The sequence below is a fragment of the Pleurodeles waltl genome, chromosome 8, assembly GCF_031143425.1.
Source record: "Pleurodeles waltl isolate 20211129_DDA chromosome 8, aPleWal1.hap1.20221129, whole genome shotgun sequence".
Classification (NCBI taxonomy): Eukaryota; Metazoa; Chordata; class Amphibia; order Caudata; family Salamandridae; genus Pleurodeles; species Pleurodeles waltl.
In genome coordinates this window covers 1,311,442,193-1,311,462,076 of record NC_090447.1, presented here as the reverse complement: position 1 = coordinate 1,311,462,076, position 19,884 = coordinate 1,311,442,193, and the positions used below count along the sequence as shown (strand labels likewise).

The window sequence follows — 19,884 nt, the reverse complement described above, 5'->3', positions numbered from 1 at the left end:
GATACTCTTGTTCATCCTTTCTTTTGCCCAGCAGGGCTCTACTTTGGGCACTCTTAAGGGCTATTTATATGCCTTCTAGGCCTTTCTCAGATTGCCAGACCACCCTTCCCTATTCATGTCTCCCATTGTTCGGAGGTTCCTTAAAGGGCTCACCCATTTGTTTCCTCCAACCTCATTCATTATGCCCCAATGGAACTTAAACCTGGTCCTTACCTACCTTATGTGTGCTCCTTTTGAGCCACTTCACAAGTGTCCACTGTGGCTCCTCATGTTAAAAACTGCTTTCCTGATTGCCATCACCTCTGCTTGCAGAGTGAGTGAGCTTCAAGGTCTTTCTTCGAAGCCACCATTCTTGTCTGTCCATCCAGACAATGGTGGTTTGTGTCTGCGCCTCCTTTCTTCCTAAAGCTAAGTCTTTTAATTTAGGCCAATCTATCACCTCGCCTACTTTTTACGCACCTCCACATCCCTCTTGTGAAGAGGAGAGACTCCACTGTCTGGATCCAAAAAGAGTGTTGGCTTTCTACCTCAGATGTAGTAAAGATTTCCAGTTGGACGATCAGCTCTTTATAGAATATGCTGGTATGAGGGGAGGGGGGGGAGGGGGGTGCAGAAGCACACTGTAGGAAAATGGCTCCCTGTTGCAGATACCCCCCACGTTTCGCCTGATAGTGATGCTGACTTGACTGAGAAGTGTGCTGGGACCCTGCTAACCAGGCCCTAGCACCAGTGTTCTTTCACTAAAAATGTACCATTGTTTCCACAATTGGCACACCCCTGGCACACAGATAAGTCCCTTGTAAAAGGTACCATTGGTACCAAGGGCCCTGTGACCAGGGAAGGTCCGGAAGGGCTGCAGCATGTGGTGTGCCACCCTAAGGGACACCTCACCTAACACATGCACACTGCCATTGCAGATTGTGTGTGCTGGTGGGGAGAAAAAGGCAAAGTCAACATGGCATCCCCCTCAGGATGCCATGCACCCAAAATACTGCTTGTGGGATCGATAAGTTACCCCTCTAGCAGGCCTCAAAGCCCCAAGGCAGGGTGCACTATATTACAGGTGAAGGTATAGCTGCATGAGAAATATGCCCCTAGAGTGTCGAAGTCTATTCTTAGACATTGTAAGTACAGTGTGGCCATATTAAGTATATGGTCTGGGAGTTTGTCAAAACGAACTCCACAGTTCCATAATCGCTACACTGAACACTGGGAAGTTTGGTATCAAACTTTTCAGAATAATAAACCCACACTGAGGCCAGTGCTGGATTTATTAAAAAATGCACACAGAGGGCATCTTAGAAGATGCCCCCTGTATTTTACCCAATCCTTCAGGGCAGGACCGACTGGTCTGTGCCAGCCTGCCACTGAGATGAGTTTCTGACCCCATAGGGTGAGAGCCTTTGTGCTCTCTGGGCCAGAAAAATAGCCTGCACTTGGTGGGGGTGCTTCACACCTCACCCCTGCAGGAACTGTAACACCTAGCAGTGAACCTCAAAGGTTCAAAGGTTCAGGCTTCGTGTTACAGTGACTCAGGACACTCCAGCTAGTGGAGATGCCCGCCCCCCAGTTTCACACTTTTGACACTTTTGGCAGCAAGTCCAGAGGAGATAATAACAAAAACAAGGAGGAGTCACCCTTCAGCGAGGACAGACCCTAGGGTGTTGTAAGGAAATGCCTCCTTGGCATGGTTACCCCCTGACTTTTTTCCTTTGCTGATGCCAAGTTATGATTTGAAAGTGTGCTGAGGCCTGCTAACCGGCCTGCTAACCAGGCCCCAGCACCAGTGTTCTTTCCCTAAACGGTACCTTTGTCACCACAATTGGCACTACCCTGGCACCCAGGTGAGTCCCTTGTAACTGGTAACCCTGGTACCAAAGACCCTGATGCCAGGAAGGTCTCTAAGGGCTGAAGCATGTCTTATGCCACCATAGGGACCTCTCACTCAGCACAGACACACTGCTTGCCAGCTTGTGTGTGCTGGTGGGGAGAAAATGACTAAGTCGACATGGCACTCCCCTCAGGGTGCCATGCCAACCTCACACTGCCTATGGCATAGATAAGTCACCCCTCTAGCAGGCCTTACAGCCCTAAGGCAGGGTGCACTATACCACAGGTGACGGCATAGGTGCATGAGCACTATGTCCCTACAGTGTCTAAGCAAAACCTTAGACATTGTAAGTGCAGGATAGCCATAAGAGTATATGGTCTGGGAGTCTGTCAAACACGAACTCCACAGCACCATAATGGCTACACTGAAAACTGTGAAGTTTGGTATCAAACTTCTCAGCACAATAAATGCACACAGATGCCAGTGTACATTTTATTGTGAAATACACCCAGAGGGCATCTTAGAGATGCCCCCCGAAAACATACCCGACTACCAGTGTGGGCTTACTAGTTTTTGCCAGCCTACCAGACATGTTGCTGGCCACATGGGGAGAGTGCCTTTGTCACTCTGTGGCCAGTAACAAAGCCTGTACTGGGTGGAGGTGCTTCACACCTCCCTCTGCAGGAACTGTAACACCTGGCGGTGAGCCTCAAAGGCTCACCCCCTTTGTTACAGTGCCACAGAGCATCCCAGCTAGTGGAGATGCCCGCCCCTCCGGCCACTGCCCCCACCTTTGGCAGCAAGGCTGGAGGAGAAAATCAAGGAGTCGTCACTGGCCAGTCAGGACAACCCCTAAGGTGTCCTGAGCTGAGGAGACTCTGACTTTTAGAAATCCTCAATCTTGCAGATGGAGGATTCCCCCAATAGGATTAGGGATGTGCCCACCTCCCCACAGGGAGGAGGCACAAAGAGGGTGTAGCGACCCTCAGGGCCAGTAGCCATTGGCTACTGCCCTCCCAGACCTAAACGCACCCCTAAATTGAGTATTTAGGGGCCCCCAGAACCAAGGAAGAACGATTCCTGCAACCTGAAGACGAAGAAGGACTGCTGACCTGAAGCCCTGCAGAGAAGACGGAGGCACCAACTGCTTTGGCCCCAGCCCTACCAGCCTGTCTCCCCACTTCGAGAAAAACTGCAACAGCGACGCATCCCACAGGGTCCTGCGACCTCTGAAGCCTCTGAGGACTACCCTGCATCTAAAAGGACCAAGAAGCTCCTGAGAACAGCGGCCCTTTTCAACCAACCTACAACTTTGCAACAAAGAAGCAACTTTTAAAGACAACACGTGTCCCGCCAGAAGCGTGAGACTTTCCACTCTGCACCCGACGCCCCCGGCTCAACCTGCAGAAAACAAACACTACAGGGAGGACTCCCCGGCAACTGCGAGCCCGTGAGTAGCCAGAGTTGACCCCCCTGAGCCCCCACAGCGACCTCTGCAGAGGGACTCCAGAGGCTCCCTCTCACCGTGCCTGCCTGCTTCAAGGAGCCCGACGCCTGGAAACCACACTGCACCCGCAGCCCCCAGGACCTGAAGGAACCGACCTCCAGTGCAGGAGCGACCCCCAGGCAATCCTCTTCCTAGCCCAGGTGGTGGCTACCCCGAGGAGCCCCCCCCCCCCTGTGCCTGCCTGCATCGTTGAAGAGACCCCCTGTCTCCCCATTGATTCCTATTGAAAACCCGATGCCTGTTTACACTCTGCACCTGGCCGCCCCTGTGCCACTGAGGGTGTACTTTCTGTGCCTGCCTGTGTCCCCCCCAGTGCCCTACAAAACCCCCCTAGTCTGCCCTCCCAAAACACGGGTACTTTACCTGCTGGCAGACTGGAACCGGGGCACCCCTATTTCCATTGAAGCCTATGTGTTTTGGGCACCACTTTGACCTCTGCACCTGACCGACCCTGAGCTGCTGGTGTGGTAACTTTGGGGTTACCTTGAACCCCCAATGATGGGCTACCTTGGACCCAACTTTGAACCCTGTAAGTGGTTTACTTACCTGTGAACTTAACATTTACTTACCTCCCCCAGGAACTGTTGATTTTTGCACTGTGTCCACTTTTAAAATAGCTTATTGCCATTTTTGTCAACACTGTACATGCTATTGTGATAATTCAAAGTTCCTAAGATACCTGAGTGAAATACCTTTCATTTAAAGTATTGTTTGTAAATCTTGAACCTGTGGTTCTTAAAATAAACTAAGAAAATATATTTTTCTATTTAAAAAACCTATTGGCCTGGAGTAAGTCTTTGAGTGTGTGTTCCTCATTTATTGCCTGTGTGTACAACAAATGCTTAACACTACCCTCTGATAAGCCTACTGCCCGACCACACTACCACAAAATAGAGCATTGGAATTATCTCTTTTTGCCACTATCTTACCTCTAAGGGGAACCCTTGGACTCTGTGCACACTAACTCTCACTTTGAGATAGTATATACAGAGCCAGCTTCCTACAAGCACCATCTAGCGTTGGGTTGTTATCTGCATCAAAATGTGCTATGCTTTAGCGAAGCAACCCCCTGAGGGCTTGCGTGCTTACTCCACCAGAGCAACTACTGCCACCACAGCGTTCGCACTCGGAGTTCCTGTCCTCGATATCTGCCAGGCTGCAACATGGGCATCCCTGCAGACGTTCAATAACCATTACTGCCTGAAAAGTCAGGTCTGCAGAGATGGCTACTTTGGTCCTTCAGGACTTTCTAGTATGATCTTGGTTCGCAGCCCACCGCCAAGGATAGTATTGCTTGGGTATCTATTCTAGGGGAAGTAATATGGAGCTAGAAGTCTCAATCAGATGAACAAGTTACTTACCTTCGGTAAGGATTTATCTTACTCTAGTTGCAGTTTCCTTACCAACCCGCCCATCCTACCTACACTGCGAACTAATTTCAAGATACAGAGATTCCCTTTCAGAGCCCTAGTTCTGGTGCACCATTCTCTGTGTCCTTCATGGCTCTGTGCTACTAGTGTTAAAAGTTGTGAAAAGAAACTGATGTCAGAGTGCCAGGGTGGCTTCTATATACGACTGCGACCACAACGCCAACGACTGATGCTGAGTCACCCTACACCACCTGATTACGCTCAAGGATACTGCTCAAAGAAAAAATCTCTGGATCCAGTCTGACGCCTAGGGTAAATTCTAAGGTAAATCGTTACAGAAGGTAAGTAACTTGTTCTTTAAAGAGAATACATACCCACCATACTGACAAAGCCTTCAAAGGGCAAGAGTAACTTCAAGCGAATTAAGACAGTTTTTAAAACTTCTGAGTGGAAGGTGGTTTGAATTGAGTTCTAGTCATTTTGTACCTGCATTTGCGTGTTGCACTTATATATAATAGATAATTGCTAATCAGTGGGCTTTACATGTTTGAAATATCCGTTGTATTCTGAATTTGATTGTAGCTGCAGTGGCTTATGAATATTAGTCCTTAAATCTGGAAGCTGCTTTAATATGTGAAGGCCTTCCATCTTAGGTTTGGGTGGAACCTTTCTTAACCTCGAGCTGTGGATTATTTATATCTTAAAAGTGAAAATGACAGGGATACTCAGACGCTAAGTAAAGAAGTGGGGTAGAGGATTTATGCTATCAAGTTAAATATTCCCTAACTATTTTAGTAGGTATATAGAAACAGTCTAATAAAGATTAAGGAAAGTAATGCTTCAATTTTGATTGTCATATGTAAAAAGCCAGTTCATACTACTGCAGTACAGTTTTAGTATTACACAATATGGATTGTTTTATGTCATTTTGTCTTTAAGTGATTCATCCGCCAAAAATGTTGATGAAATTTGGGATCCGGCATTAGAAACTATGTTATGTAATTCACCATGTGGAAGTATGCTCCTTGAAGACAGTAAGGACTTGTCGTCTCTTAAAATCAGAGAAGAGTTGCCAGTACGCGTTAGTCATGTGGAATCTGCCAACAAGATATTTGTGCATTGGTTGTCCTCAGAAAATCAACTGAAACGGTAACCATTGAAGCATGTATTCATGACATATTTAAGTGTTTTACATTTTGAATTATTCATGTAATGTTAGTGTAACTAGTTCTGTGTCACTGTAATTCCTTTGTGTATTTATTTTTATTAAACTTAATTGAAAAACGAATAAGAGACCCTGAAGTCAACGTTTAGATGACATACTTACATAGCTGATTTTGTTTATGCCAAGGGCTACCCAATCCATGCTTGATTTTCCGGATATCCTTATAGGATAGAGGTGCGTCAAATTAACTAATTTACACTGTAAGTGATTCATTAAAAAATCTTATATGAAGATTGCTACTGTTGACCTAATGCTCTAATACATTTGAGATGCAGAAAGAGAACACTGTAAAATTTAATCAAGTAACAAATCTTATCATTTTTATTTAACAGCAGCATTCAAGCCGGAAATGTGAGTTTGTGGTTATCAGTAAAGTTCCTCTACATAATGTGTTATTTGACCATATTTATTTTCACAGCCAGGCATAAATCTACTTAAATGTACTTATATCTACACACACACACGCAGATACTCATAATGAAATATATTTATTACTATAAGTCAGTGTGAGGAGGAGCCATGCCTTGTAAGAGGTGAAGCCTCAAGTGAGGGATGGTATACTTCGCCACTCTCGACTATGGTACTAAATAGCATATTGCACTCATCTGATCCGCATTTATGGTTTATCTTTCTGTTTTTACATGTATAATAAATAATTTGAAATAATGGTGTTTATCCATAACCAGAACAGAAGTGGGTTAAGTACTGCAGTGAAATAAACATCAATTTTTAGGTCTAGTGGCCTTATTTTCTTTTTTTCTGTAAAGTGATCCTAGAATGAAATCTGTGAGAAATATACCATTGTTGTCGCAAGTGAATATATATGTATATATATTTGTGTGTGTGTGTGTGTATATACATATATATCTGATAGAGACTTCTAGTTGCAGATTCCTTACCTTAGAATTTTCCCCCAGACGTCAGACTAGATCCGGAGATTTTTTTCTTCGAGCAATACCCCTGTGTGTCGGTAGGTGGCGTCTGTCGACTCCACAGGCATCGTAGGCGTCGTGGTCGCCGTGATGACGTCGGAGTAGTACATAGATGCCGCCCTCGCTCAGTGACGTCAGTTCTTTTCTTTCCGCGCCACGCGCTGATCCGAGAGAGAGCTACCCTCGGCTATTTTTTGGCCGAATTCGACCGTTTTGTCGACTTTTTTGGTGCGACCTTTGGTGCATCGAGGATGTCCCCGAAGACCGGGTTCAAGCCGTGCGAGGACTGCTACAGCATGATGTCAGTGACGGACCCTCATCGTGTCTGCCTGTGGTGCCTCGAGCGCGACCACGATCCGAAGTCGTGCTCCGAGTGCCGGGCAATGCATCTGAAGGCTTTGAGGGAGCGGTCCCTAAAGCTGATGGCGGCCCGGCACTCGACTCCGCGTAGATCCCGATCTCGCTCAAGAGGAAAGTCTCAAAATCAGTCGCGGAGCCATCACCACTCGTCGTCTTCAAAATCTTCGGATCAAGGTAAGAAGAAGAAGAAGTCCCATCGCTCTCCGACTTCACCCCATTGCTCGTCCGACGCGACGCAGGACGAGCGTCGATGAACTAGGCCTTCGTCTGGGTCGACTCCACGCTTCCTCGAGTTTGCCGGAGCGACCCCCGCTCAACTCAAGGAGTTCTACGAGGCCATGCACCTCATCTTTGGGCGTGCCGACCCCAATATGCCACCTTTGGGCCCAGTGGGCCTGGCTGAGGGGCCTTCAGGTTCCACGCCGGCGGCTTCGACCCCGGCCACCGAGGTTGCCTCCGGATCCATGCACAGATCTGCACCGACGCAGGTCGCACAGTCTAGACCTTCCCCAGCGCAAGGTCATTTAGCGACGCTCACGACGTCGGTAGTGCCCACTATCGACGTCGACCCGATTCTCATTCCTGACGACTCTGAGTCAGAACGGCATCAGCTAACGCCGCCATTGGCTTCTGTGGGCCCTATTCTTCAGAGGTCGGATTCTGACCCATTTTCCTATGCGTACGAATACAGTGAGGAATTGGAGGGGTCCCTGGACCCTTATGAATACCAGGAAGACCCTTCTATGGACTGGGCACGCTGTCTCCTCCTATCCGCGCTATGGTATGGTGGTTATTAGGGCGGCTGAGGTCCTTGGCCTTGAGCTACCTACTGTCGAAGTCAGGTCTAATCTCCTGACGGAGGTGCTTCAGCATGCGGCTTCTACGTCTGAACCCCTTCTCCCAATTAATGAAGCCCTTACTGACGTCCTTTTGGGTACATGGTCCAAACCCAACACAGGGGCTCCTGTGAACAGGACTGTTGCTCGGCGCCATCGGCCTGCGCCAAACGACCCGAAGTTCCTGTCCCAACATCCTACGCCTGAGAGTTTTGTTATCCAGGCGTCCTCTTCTTCTGGTGCGTTCCCTTCCGCACCCCCGGATAGGGAATCCAAAAGGCTGGAACAATTTGGTAGGAAGTTATTTTCCTCCTCCAGCCTCGCGCTGCGGTCCGTGAACACCCGCATGCCTTTTGGGCCGTTATTCCCACTCACTGTGGGATACAGTTGCGCAAGTCCTGCTGCAGATACCGGAGGAGGCCCGTGCTATCAACTTCCAAGCAGTCAAAGATGGGAGAGACGCGACAAAGTTCACGATGCGTTGTGGGCTGGATACGACGGACTCTCTGGGCAGATCGGTTGCAACGACAGTGGCCTTACGGTGCCACGACTGATTACATACTTCTGCCTTCTCGGGGGATGTCTAACAGTCACTCATGGACATGCCCTTTGATGGCACCCGTGTCTTCGGAGACAAAGCGGACTCGGCCTTGGAGAGGTTCACGGAATCCCGGTCTGCGGCTCGGTTCCTTGGCCTTTCTGCCGCCACACGCCCCCACAGTCCGCTTTTCGTCCTTTTGTGGACACGGAAGGGGGCGCCTTGTCGCGTCCTCAACCCAGCCACCGGGCCATACACGCTGGACAGCCTATGCGTGGCCGGGGGCACGGAATCCCACGTGGTCGTGGGACAGGGAACCAGAGGTCTGTCCAGTCCACCTCTGCCCCCTCAGCAACTTCCCAACCTTCCTAGTCCGTCCCCTCACTCCCGCCCAGTAGGTGGCAGAATCCGCCATCACCTGCCCCACTAGGAACATATAACCACGGACGGGTGGGTTTTGCAAATAATTCAGAAGAGCTACTCCCTCCCTTTCAAATCTGCACCACCACACATGCCACCATCCTTCCATCCCCTTTCGGAGGATCATTTGGTGCTTCTCCGCCAGGAAGTCGCGGATCTCTTGGCCAAGGGAGCTATAGAAAGGGTCCCTCTGCCAGAAGTAGGTTGTGGTTGATATTCCCACTACTTTCTGATAACAAAGAAGGACAAAGGCTTGCGCCCTATCCTAGATCTTCAGGATCTGAACTACTTCCTCAAGAAGAAGTTCAAAATGCTCACCGTGGCTCAGGTTCTGTCTGCCTTAGACCCAGGAGACTGGATGGTAGCGTTGGACTTGCAGGACACTTATTTCCACATCCCCATCCTGCTGCCCACCGACGTTACCTACGATTCGTGGTAGTTCACGGGCACTTTTAATTTACCGTGCTCCCTTTTGGCCTTACCAGTGCCCCTTGGGTGTTCACGAAAGTGATGGCGGTGCTTGCAGCTCATCTGCGCAGGTTAGGGGTCTCAGTCTTCCCCTACCTAGACGACTGGCTGTTGAAGGCGCCTTCGCCCCAGACAGTGGTCTCACACCTCCAGACTACGGCGAACCTCCTGCACAAGCTGGGGTTCACTATCAATGTGCCAAAGTCACACCTGACTCCCTCTCAGATGCTCCCTTTCATTGGAGCAGTTCTGGAAACAGTGCAGTTTCTGGCTTATCCTCCCCAAAAGCGAGTCCAAGACATTCAGGTTATGAATCCGATCTTTCAGCCTTGGTTTTGGGATTCGGTGAGACAGACTCTGAGGCTCCTGGGCCTCTTGGCCTCCTGCATCCTGCTAGTAACACATGCCAGGTGGCATAAGCAGGCTCTGCAGTGGGACTTGAAGTTCCAGTGGGTGCAGCATCAGGGGAATCTCTCCGACATGGTCCAGATCTTGGAGAGGACTGCAAAAGACCTGCAGTGGTGGCTTACTAATCCCAATTGGGTCACTGGCAGATCCCTCTCCCTTCCACACCCAGATCTCTTTATAGTGACAGATGCGTCACTTCTGGGTTGGGGCGGCCACATGGGAGAGGTGGAGATCAGAGGTCGGGACTCCACATAAATTTGCTGGAGCTCCGAGCAATCAGACTTGCGTTAAAAGCATTCCTTCCCTCTCTCACAGGGAAAGTAGTGCAGGTGTTCACGGACAACACTACCGCCATGTGGTACTCCAACAAACAAGGTGGGGTATGGTCCTGGACCCTTTCTCAGGAGGCCCTACGCCTCTGGACATGGCTGGAACATCAGGACATTACCCTGATGGTTCAACATCTGGTGGGCTCTCTCAGCGCCAGAGCAGACAAACTCAGCGGCGACGCACTGTCGATCACGAATGGCGCCTCCATCCGGAGGTGGTGCAAGGTCTCTTTCTCAAGTGGGGTGAGCCTTGGTTAGATCTGTTCGCCTCCGCAGAGAACGTGCAATGTCAGCTATTTTGCACATTGGAGTTCCAAGATGGCACTCGCTCTGAGGCGCTTTTCATCTTGAGTGGAACTCCGGCCTCCTTTACGCCTTCTCACCTATTCCTATTCTGCCCAGAGTTCTCAAGAAAATCAAGAGCGACCGGGCCCAAGTTATCTTGGTGGCTCCTGACTGGGCTCGAAGAGTGTGGTATCCAGAGCTATTGAGCATGCCCATCTATCCTCCACTCAGACTGCCTCTTCGGGCGGATCTTCTGTCGCAGCATCAGGGGACGGTCCTCCACCCAAACCTGTCCAACCTCCGCCTTCATGCGTGGAGATTGAGCAGCAACAGTTGACGGCATTTGCCCTTCCACCCGAAGTCTGCAATGTTATCTTGGCAGCCAGGCGTCCCTGGACTAAAACTGTATACGCCTGTTGTTGGAATAAATTTGTGGCATGGTGCACCAACAAATCTGTTGACCCCCTATCTGCCCCTCTATCAGAGGTTCTTCTATTCATTCTTTCCTTAGCCCAGCAGGGCTCTGCATTGGGCACCCTTAAGGGGTATCTGTCTGACATTTCCACCTTTCTTAGGCTTCCTGATCAGCCCTCACTCTTTAAATCTCCTCTTGTGAGTAGGTTCCTAAAGGGGCTCACCCACATATTTCCTCCCACTCTCTTCATCATGCCTCAGTGGGATCTTAATCTTGTGCTTACTTACTTGATGTGTACCCCCTTTGAGCCTATGCATAATTGTCCCTAACAGCTCCTCACATTCAAAACTGTCTTTCTCATCGCCATCACCTCTGCTCGCAGGGTGAGTGAGCTTCAGGCCCTTTCTTCAAAGCCTCCATACTTGTCCGTGCACCCCAACAAAGTGGTGTTACGCACTAGGGCTTCCTTCCTTCCTAAGGTGGTTACACCGTTTCATGTAGGCCAGCCCATTACTTTGCCTACCTTCTACGCACCCCCACTTCCTTCCCATGAGGAGGAGAGACTCCGCAGTCTGGACCAAAAAAGAGCGTTGGCGTTCTATCTCAATCGTACTAAAGACTTCCGGATGGACGATCAAGTCTTTGTTGGATATGTGGGTGCGAAGAAAGGGAAGGTGGTGCTGAAACGTGCCATCTCACGATTGGTGCTTCTTTGCATCAAAATGTACTACGCTTTGGCGAAAAAGCAACTTTCTGACGGCTTGCGGGCTCATTCTACCAGGGCCTCTGCTGCATCCACTGCGCTAGCACGCAGAGTTCCTGTCCTGGATATCTGTCAGGCAGCTACGTGGGCGACTCTGCACATGTTTGCTAAGCATTACTGCCTGGACAGTCCGGTCCGTTTTGGCGGCTACTTAGGTTGTTCGGTCCTGCAGGACTTTCTAGTATGATCTTAGTTCGCAGCCCACCACCGAGGATGGCATTGCTTGGGTATCTATTCTAAGGTAAGGAATCTGCAACAAGAAGTCTCTATCAGATGTAGAAGTTACTTACCTTCGGTAACGAAATATCTGGTAAAGACATATTCTAGTTGCAGATTCCTTACTGCCCACCCCTCCTCCCCACTTGCGAACTGATTTCTAGGGACAGGGATTCCCCCCTTTCAGGACCTTAGCTCTGGCGCACCAATATCACTGTTCTTAGCGGCTCTGCGCTCTGGCGTGGAAAGTCGTTAAAAGAAACTGACGTCACTGCGCAAGGGTGGCGTTTACGTACTACTCCCGACGTCATCACAGCGACCACGACGCCTGCGGAGTCAACCGACGCCCCCTACCGACGCGCAAGGGTATCGCTCGAAGAAAAAATCTCTGGATCCAGTCTGATGCCTGGGGGAAAATTCTAAGGTAAGGAATCTGCAACTAGAATATGTCTCTACCAGATATTTTGTTACCAAAGGTGAGTAACTTGTACATATCTTCAAATTACAAAATGTATATTTTTGTTTGATAATACACTAAGTTCATATTGATTCTTTTTTTATATTTAGTTTGCAGGATGAGTTGTCTGATGTTTATGGTACATCCAAACCAGAGGAAATTAAGTGGTACATTGATATGTATTGTGCTGTTGAGCTGCCCGTCCTCAAACAGTGGCGCAGAGGACAAGTAAAGCAAGTTATTTCTGAAACACATGTGAAGGTATATTGATATTACTTCTGCCCAGAGTACCCGACCATTTGTGTAACTGTATAGCTAAAATGTTTCTATACTTAGTCCTTTTGTATCTATCATAAGTTCAAATTTCTTTCTTGTTTCCACTACCGTTACATTTATCAGTAATACCCTGTTTGCTCCTACTGGCAATTAACAAGTGTACTGGATTCATTTTTTTATTATAGAGTTCTCTGTGTGATTATTAGATCTAGGGTTTTTGGTTGTCGTAGTATGCACCCTGTACAAGCAAGAACCACCACTCTTGTTAGCTAGATACACACTTATAGATAACCTGTTCTCACACCCTGGTAGCTTTGCACAGAGCAGTCAGACTTACTTAAAGAGCTAATGTGTAAAGTATTTCTGCACCACGCACACAATAACACAATGAAAAAATTTCAAAAAGTACTCTACACAGGGTAAAACAAATAGGTTATATTTTTATGATAAAACAAAAAGACAAAAGGCCAATCAGAAGTTGAGATATGATTTTTTAAAGAATAGACCAAAAATAGTGCTTGGAAGTCAGTAGCGCTAAAAGGTTACTGTGAGAAGAAGCCTCTTTTTGCTTGGTTAGCGCCCCCCCCCCCCCCTCTTTTTGCCTGATGTTGATGTGTCCTAGATTTTGTAGTGGCCAGAGTCCCTTCTAACCAGGTTCCCTGGGCCAAAGCTCTTTCCCCAAATCTGTTGTGATGCTTGGCACAACAGGATACACTCTTAAATGTCACTGTAAGTCCTCAGTAAATGGGTCCACCAGTACCCAGGACATGGGATATTAGGAGTAGGCCCCTAAAGGCAGCAATAGCAATGATGGTGCCACCCTATAGGGCATTGCACCCTGAGGCACTCAGCACTGGCGTTGCAGGCTGTGTGTTCTGGGGCAAACCTAAAAAGACCAATTCAACATTGCACACTCTCCGTGTGCCCTGCCCACCTTACACTGCATATGTTATGGGTAAGTCACCCCTCTGGCAAGCCTTTCAGCCCTAAGGCAGGGTGCGCCATACTATATGTGAGGGCATAGTTGCATGAGCAATATGCCCCCACTATGTCCTTGCCAAACCAGGGACATAGTGAGTGAACACAGCAACCATTTTAAACACATGTGCTGGACACTGGTCAAGCACGAGTCCCCCAGTTACATGATGGCCACTCTGCACCCTGGGTTGTTTGGTATCAAACAACTCAGAATGATGAATCCAAACTGGTACCAGTATTGGATTTGTCCCGAAATGTACTAGGGGTCACCTTAGAGGTGCCCCCTGCAAAATCTAAGCTAACTGGCATGGTTGCTGACAGGTTCCATCCTGCATGCCACTTCCAGATGGCCAATATACAAACCTAGGGAAGAGCCCGGACTCTCTGGTTTGTAAGACAATGCCATTCCTGGGTGGAGGAGCTAACACTCCCTCAGGAATGTGCAACACCATGGCGGTGAGCTTCAAAGGGCTACTGCCCTTGAAACTCGAACCCCCGGGCCTGCTACTAGCAGAAGATGGCTTCCCCCTTTGTCAACCCCCACTTTTGGCGGAGCAAAGGTGGGGAACCACACAAAGGGTAGGAGGAGGGGTCTCACTGAACATGCACCTCCCCTAGGGGCTTGCAGGTGAAGTGGACCCTCCATTTATTTTTCGTCCATGTTGGATGGCAGGAAAATAGCCGATGAGGTTTAGGGTAGTGACCATTCCCACTGGGAGGGGTCACTGTAGTGGGAGTAGGCACCCAAGGGTAAGTGTCTTATTGGACACTGGCGAGGAGCTGACCACTGGACCGACCTCAAAAGACCCAGAGGACCTCTAGACACGGCAAATAGCCTAAGTCTCTCTCCTGAGTGGAGGCACCACTGAAGAAACCAAAGAAACCTGCAATGAGCCAGCAAACCAATGAGGTTCACTTCACTGACCGGACAATATCTCCGCAACCGGAAATCACAGCCAGACCAGACGACATAACAACAGCCCGGATGAGACGTGGCCGAGTTGTGCCAATACCCCAGTTAATGGTCAGTGCACGTCAGACAGTAACAAAAAAAGCACTCCCCCCCCAGAGCTGCAACTGGACCAGGAGGAAGCCCCAGTTAAGGGACTTTAGGAACACCGTGGACCTCCCACCAGAGCGCCCTCGTCGTCCTGCAAGGCTCCCAGAAGAAGACATACCTCCACCTCCAAAGAGTTCCATTGCACACAGCATCCAAGACCTCCAAATTGCCATGTGTAGGAAAATGGCTCCCTTTTGCAGGTACTCCCCACTTTGTGCCTGATATTGATGCTGACTTGACTTGAGAATATGCTGGGATCCTGCCAACCAGGCCCCAGCACCAGTGTTGTTTCACTAAAAATGTACCATTGTTTCCACAATTGGCACACCTCTGGCACACATATAGGTCCCTTGTAAAAGGTATCATTGGTACCAAGGGCCCTGTGACCAGGGAAGGTCCCTAAGGGCTGTAGAGTGTGTAACACATGCACACTGCCATTGGAGAGTGTGTATGTTAGTGGAAGGAAAAAGGCAAAGTCGACATGGCACACCCCTCAGGATGCCATGCACACACAATACTGCCTGTGGCATAGGTAAGTCACCCCTCTAGCAGGCCTTAAAGCCCTAAGTCCATTCTTAGACATTGTAAGTACAGTGTGGCTATATTAAATATATGGTCTGGGAGTTTGTCAAAGCGACCTCCACAGTTACATAATGGCTACACTGAACACTGGGAAGTTTGGTATCAAACTTCTCAGAATAATAAACCCACACTGATGCCAGAGCTGGATTTATTAAAAAATGCACACAGAGGGCATCTTAGAGATGCCCCCTGTATTTTACCCAATCCTTCAGTGCAGGACTGACTGGTCTGTGCAAGCCTGCCACTGAGATGAGTTTCTGACCCTATTGGTTGAGAGCCTTTGTTCTTTCTGAGGTCAGAAACAAAGCCTGCACTGGGTGGAGGATCTTCACACCTCCCACCTGCAGTAACTGTAACACCTAGCAGTCAGCCTCAAAGGCTCATGCTTCGTGTTACAAGGCCCCAGGGCACTCCAGCTAGTGCAGATGCCCGCCCCCCCCGGACACAGCCCCCACTTTTGGCGGCAAGTCCGGAGGAGATAATGAGAAAAATAAGGAGGAGTCACCCTCCAGCCAGGACAGCCCCAAAAGGTGTCCTGAGCTGAGGTGACCCCTGCCTTAGGAAATCTTCCATCTTGTTTTGGAGGATTCCCCTCAATAGGATTAGGGACACAGAGAGGGGGTACAAAGAGAGTGTAATGACCCTCAAGGACAGAAGCCATTGGCTACTACCCCGCAGACCTAAACACCCCCCTAAATTCAGTATTTAGGGGCCACCCTGAACCCAGGAAATCAGATTCCTGCAAATTCAAAGTTCCATACTTAGCAGTGTGAAGTACCTTACAATTTATGTATTTACTTGAATTCTAAATATTGTGGTTCTAAAATAAATTAAGAAAATAATATTTGTCTATTGTAGATGCCCTATGGGTGTATTTTACAATAAATTGCACACTGGCATCAGTGTGCATTTATTGTGCTGAGAAGTTTGATACCAAACTTCCCAGTTTTCAGTGCAGCCATTATGGTGCTGTGGAGTTCGTGTTTGACAAACTCCCAGACCATATACTCTTATGGCTACCCTGCACTTACAATGTCTAAGGTTTTGCTTAGACACTGTAGGTGCATAGTGCTCATGCACTTGTGCCCTCGTCTGTGGTATAGTGCACCCTGCCTTAGGTCTGTAAGGCCTGCTAGAGGGGTGACTTACCTATGCCACAGGCAGTGTGAGGTTGGCATGGCACTCTGAGGGGAGTGCCATGTCGACAGTCATTTTCTCCCCACCAGCACACACAAGCTGTGAAGCAGTGTGCATGTGCTGAGTGAGGGGTCTCTAGGGTGGCATAAGACATGCTGCAGCCCTTAGAGACCTTCCCTGGCATCAGGGCCCTTGGTACCAGGGGTACCAGTTACAAGGGACTTAAATGAGTGCCAGGGTTGTGCCAATTGTGGAGACAAAGGTACAGTTTAGGGAAAGAACACTGGTGCCAGGGCCTGGTTAGCAGGGTCCCAGCACACTTAAAAGTCATAACTTAGCATCAGCAAAGGCAAAAAGTCAGGGGGTAACCATGCAAGGAGGCATTTCCTTAAACAACCCCTCCTCCCCCCAAACGAAAGAGGATGAGACTAACCTTTCCCAAGCGAGTCTTCATTTTCTAAGTGGAAGAACCTGGAAAGGCCATCAGCATTGGCATGGGCAGTCCCAGGTCTGTGTTCCACTATAAAGTCCATTCCCTGTAGGGATACGGACCACCTCAACAGTTTAGGATTTTCACCTTTCATTTGCATTAGCCATCTGAGAAGTCTGTGGTCAGTCTGAACTACAAAGTGAGTACCAAAGAGGTATGGTCTCAGCTTCTTCAGGGACCAGACAACAGCAAAGGCCTTCCTCTCAATGGCACTCCAACGCTGCTCCCTGGGGAGTAACCTCCTGCAAATGAAAGCAACAGGTTGGTCAAGGCCATCATCATTGGTTTGGGACAGGACTGCTCCTATCCCATGTTCAGAGGCATCAGTCTGCACAATGAACTGCTTGGAGTAATCTGGATCTTTGAGAAATGGTGCTGTGCACATACCTTGTTTCAGGGTGTCAAAGGCCTGTTGGCATTCTACAGTCCAGTTTACTTTCTTGGCCATTTTCTTAGAGGTAAGTTCTGTGAGGGGTGTCACTATTGATCCATATCCCTTCACAAACCTCCTATAGTAACCAGACTTGAGTGTGGGTTTTTGGAGCTACCCAGTCCAGAATAGTCTGGATCTTGGGTTGGAGTGGCTGAACTTGGCCTCCACCTATAAGGTGTCCCAAGTAAACCACAGTACCCTGCCCTATCTGAAATTTAGATGTCTTGATAGAGAGGCCAGCTGCTTGCAGGGCCTGCAAAACCTTCTTCAGATGGACCAGGTGATCCTGCCAGCTGGAGCTAAAGACCGCAATATCATCAAGATAAGCTGCACTAAAGGACTCCAAGCCAGCAAGGACTTGATTCCCCAACCTTTGGAATGTGGCAGGGGCATTCTTTAAGCCAAAGGACAGCACAGTAAACTGATAGTGCCCATCAGGTGTGGAGAATGCTGTTTTCTCTTTTGCTCCTGGTGCCATTTTTATTTGCCAGTACCCTGCTAAGTCAAGTCAAAGGTACTTAAGTATCTGGCAGCACCCAATTTGACAATCAACTCATCTGCTCTTGGGATGGGATGAGCATCTGTCTTAGTGACAGAATTCAGCCCTCTGTAGTCCACACAGAACCTCATCTCTCTCTTGCATCCTTTGTGTGAGGTTTGGGGACTAAGACCACTGGGCTAGCCCAGGGGCTGTCAGAGTGCTCAATGACTCCCAACTCAAGCATCTTGTGGACCTCCACTTGGATGCTTTCCTTAACTTGGTCAGACTGTCTAAAAATTTTGTTTTTGACAGGCATGCGGTCTCCTGTGTCCACATAATGGGTACACAGGTGTGTCTGACCAGGGGTTAGGGAAAAGAGCTCAGCAAACTGTTGTAGGACTTTACTGCAGTCGGCTTACTGTTGGCCAGAGAGGGTGTCTGAGTAGACCACTCCATCTACTGTGCCATCTTTAGGGTCAGAGGAGAGGAGATCAGGGAGAGGTTCACTCTCAGCTTCCTGGTCCTCATCTGTAACCATTAACATGTTTACATCTGCCCTGTCATGAAAGAGTTTGAGGCGGTTCACATGGATCACCCTTTTGGGGGTCCTGCTAGTCCCTCGGTCTACCAGGTAGGTGACCTGACTCTTTCTCTCTAGCACTGGGTAAGGGTCCCTCCATCTGTCCTGAAGTGCCCTGGGAGCCACAGGCTCCAGAACCCAGACTTTCTGCCCTGGCTGAAATTCAACCATAGCAACCTTTTGGTCATACCACATCTTCTGGAGCTGTTTGCTGGCCTCAAAGTTTTTGCTTGCCTTTTCCATGTACTCTGCCATCCTGGAACGTAGGCCTAGTACATAGTCCACTATATCTTGCTTAGGCTCATGAAGAGGTCTCTCCCAGCCTTCTTTCACAAGTGCTATTGGTCCCCTAACAGGATGGCCAAACAGAATTTCAAAGGGGGAAAACCCCACTCCCTTCTGAGGCACGTCTCTGTAGGCGAAAATAAGACATGGCAAGAGGACAGCCCATCTCCTTTTGAGCTTTTCAGGGAACCCCATGATCATGCCCTTCAATGTCTTGTTAAACCTTTCAACAAGACCATTGGTTTGTGGATGGTTTGGTGTGGTGAATTTGTAAGTCACCCCACACTCATTCCACATGTGTTTAAGGAATGCTGACATGAAGTTGGTACCTCTGTCAGAACCCACCTCCTTAGGAAATCTGACTCTGGTAAAGATACCAATGAGTGCTTTGGCTTCTGCAGGGGCAGTAGTGGACCTAAGGGGAATTGCTTCAGGGTACCTAGTAGCATGATCCACTACTACTAGGATATACTGATTCCCGGAGGCTGTGGGAGGTTCAAGTGGACCCACTATGTCCACTCCCACTCTTTCAAAGGGGTCCCCCACCACTGGAAGTGGAATGAGGGGGGCCTTTGGATGGCCACCTGTCTTACCACTGGCTTGACAGGTGGCACAGGAGGCACAAAACTCCTTCACTTTCTGGGACTTGTTGGGCCAATATAAATGGTTGACTAACCTCTCCCAAGTCTTAGTTTGTCCCAAATGCCCAGCAAGTGGAATGTCTTGGGCGAAGGTCAGAATGAACTCCCTAAACTCCTGAGGCACTACCACTCTCCTAGTGGCACCAGGTTTGGGGGATCTCTTGCCTCAGTGTAAAGGAGTCCATCTTCCCAATAGACCCTGTGGGTTCCACTGACATTCCCTTTTGTTTCCTCAGCTGCTTGCTGCCTAAGGCCTTCAAGAGAGGGACAGGTTTCTTGCCCCTTACACAGCTGTACCCTTGTGGGTCCCCCCTGGGCCCAAGAGTTCAACGTGATAAGGTTCCAACTCCATATGCTCAGTTCTCTCAGGGGATTTAACTTCTTCCTGAGAAGAGAGGTTCTTTTTCTTTTGTTGTGTTGAAGCTGGGTTGTCTTCTTTACTTTTCTCTTGGAGGGTTGGGTCATTATTCCAGACTCCAACACCTCTTTTTCACCCTGAGCCTTGCACCGTGCCCTTGTCTTGACACACACCAGTTCAGGGATACCCAGCATAGCTGCATGGGTTTTGAGTTCTACCTCAT

General features: G+C 48.9%; 1 protein-coding gene across 1 annotated transcript in view; it reads left to right on the top strand.

The window, feature by feature from the left end:
* The window catches only part of RNF17 (ring finger protein 17), a 1,983,649-nt gene that overhangs the window by 1,210,850 nt on the left and 752,915 nt on the right, over positions 1-19,884 (top strand). Inside the window, exons 24-25 of the mRNA XM_069202301.1 lie at positions 5,648-5,857; positions 12,471-12,621. Of these exons, the coding sequence (XP_069058402.1) occupies positions 5,648-5,857; positions 12,471-12,621 (361 nt within the window). The remainder of the gene's footprint in view (positions 1-5,647; positions 5,858-12,470; positions 12,622-19,884) is intronic.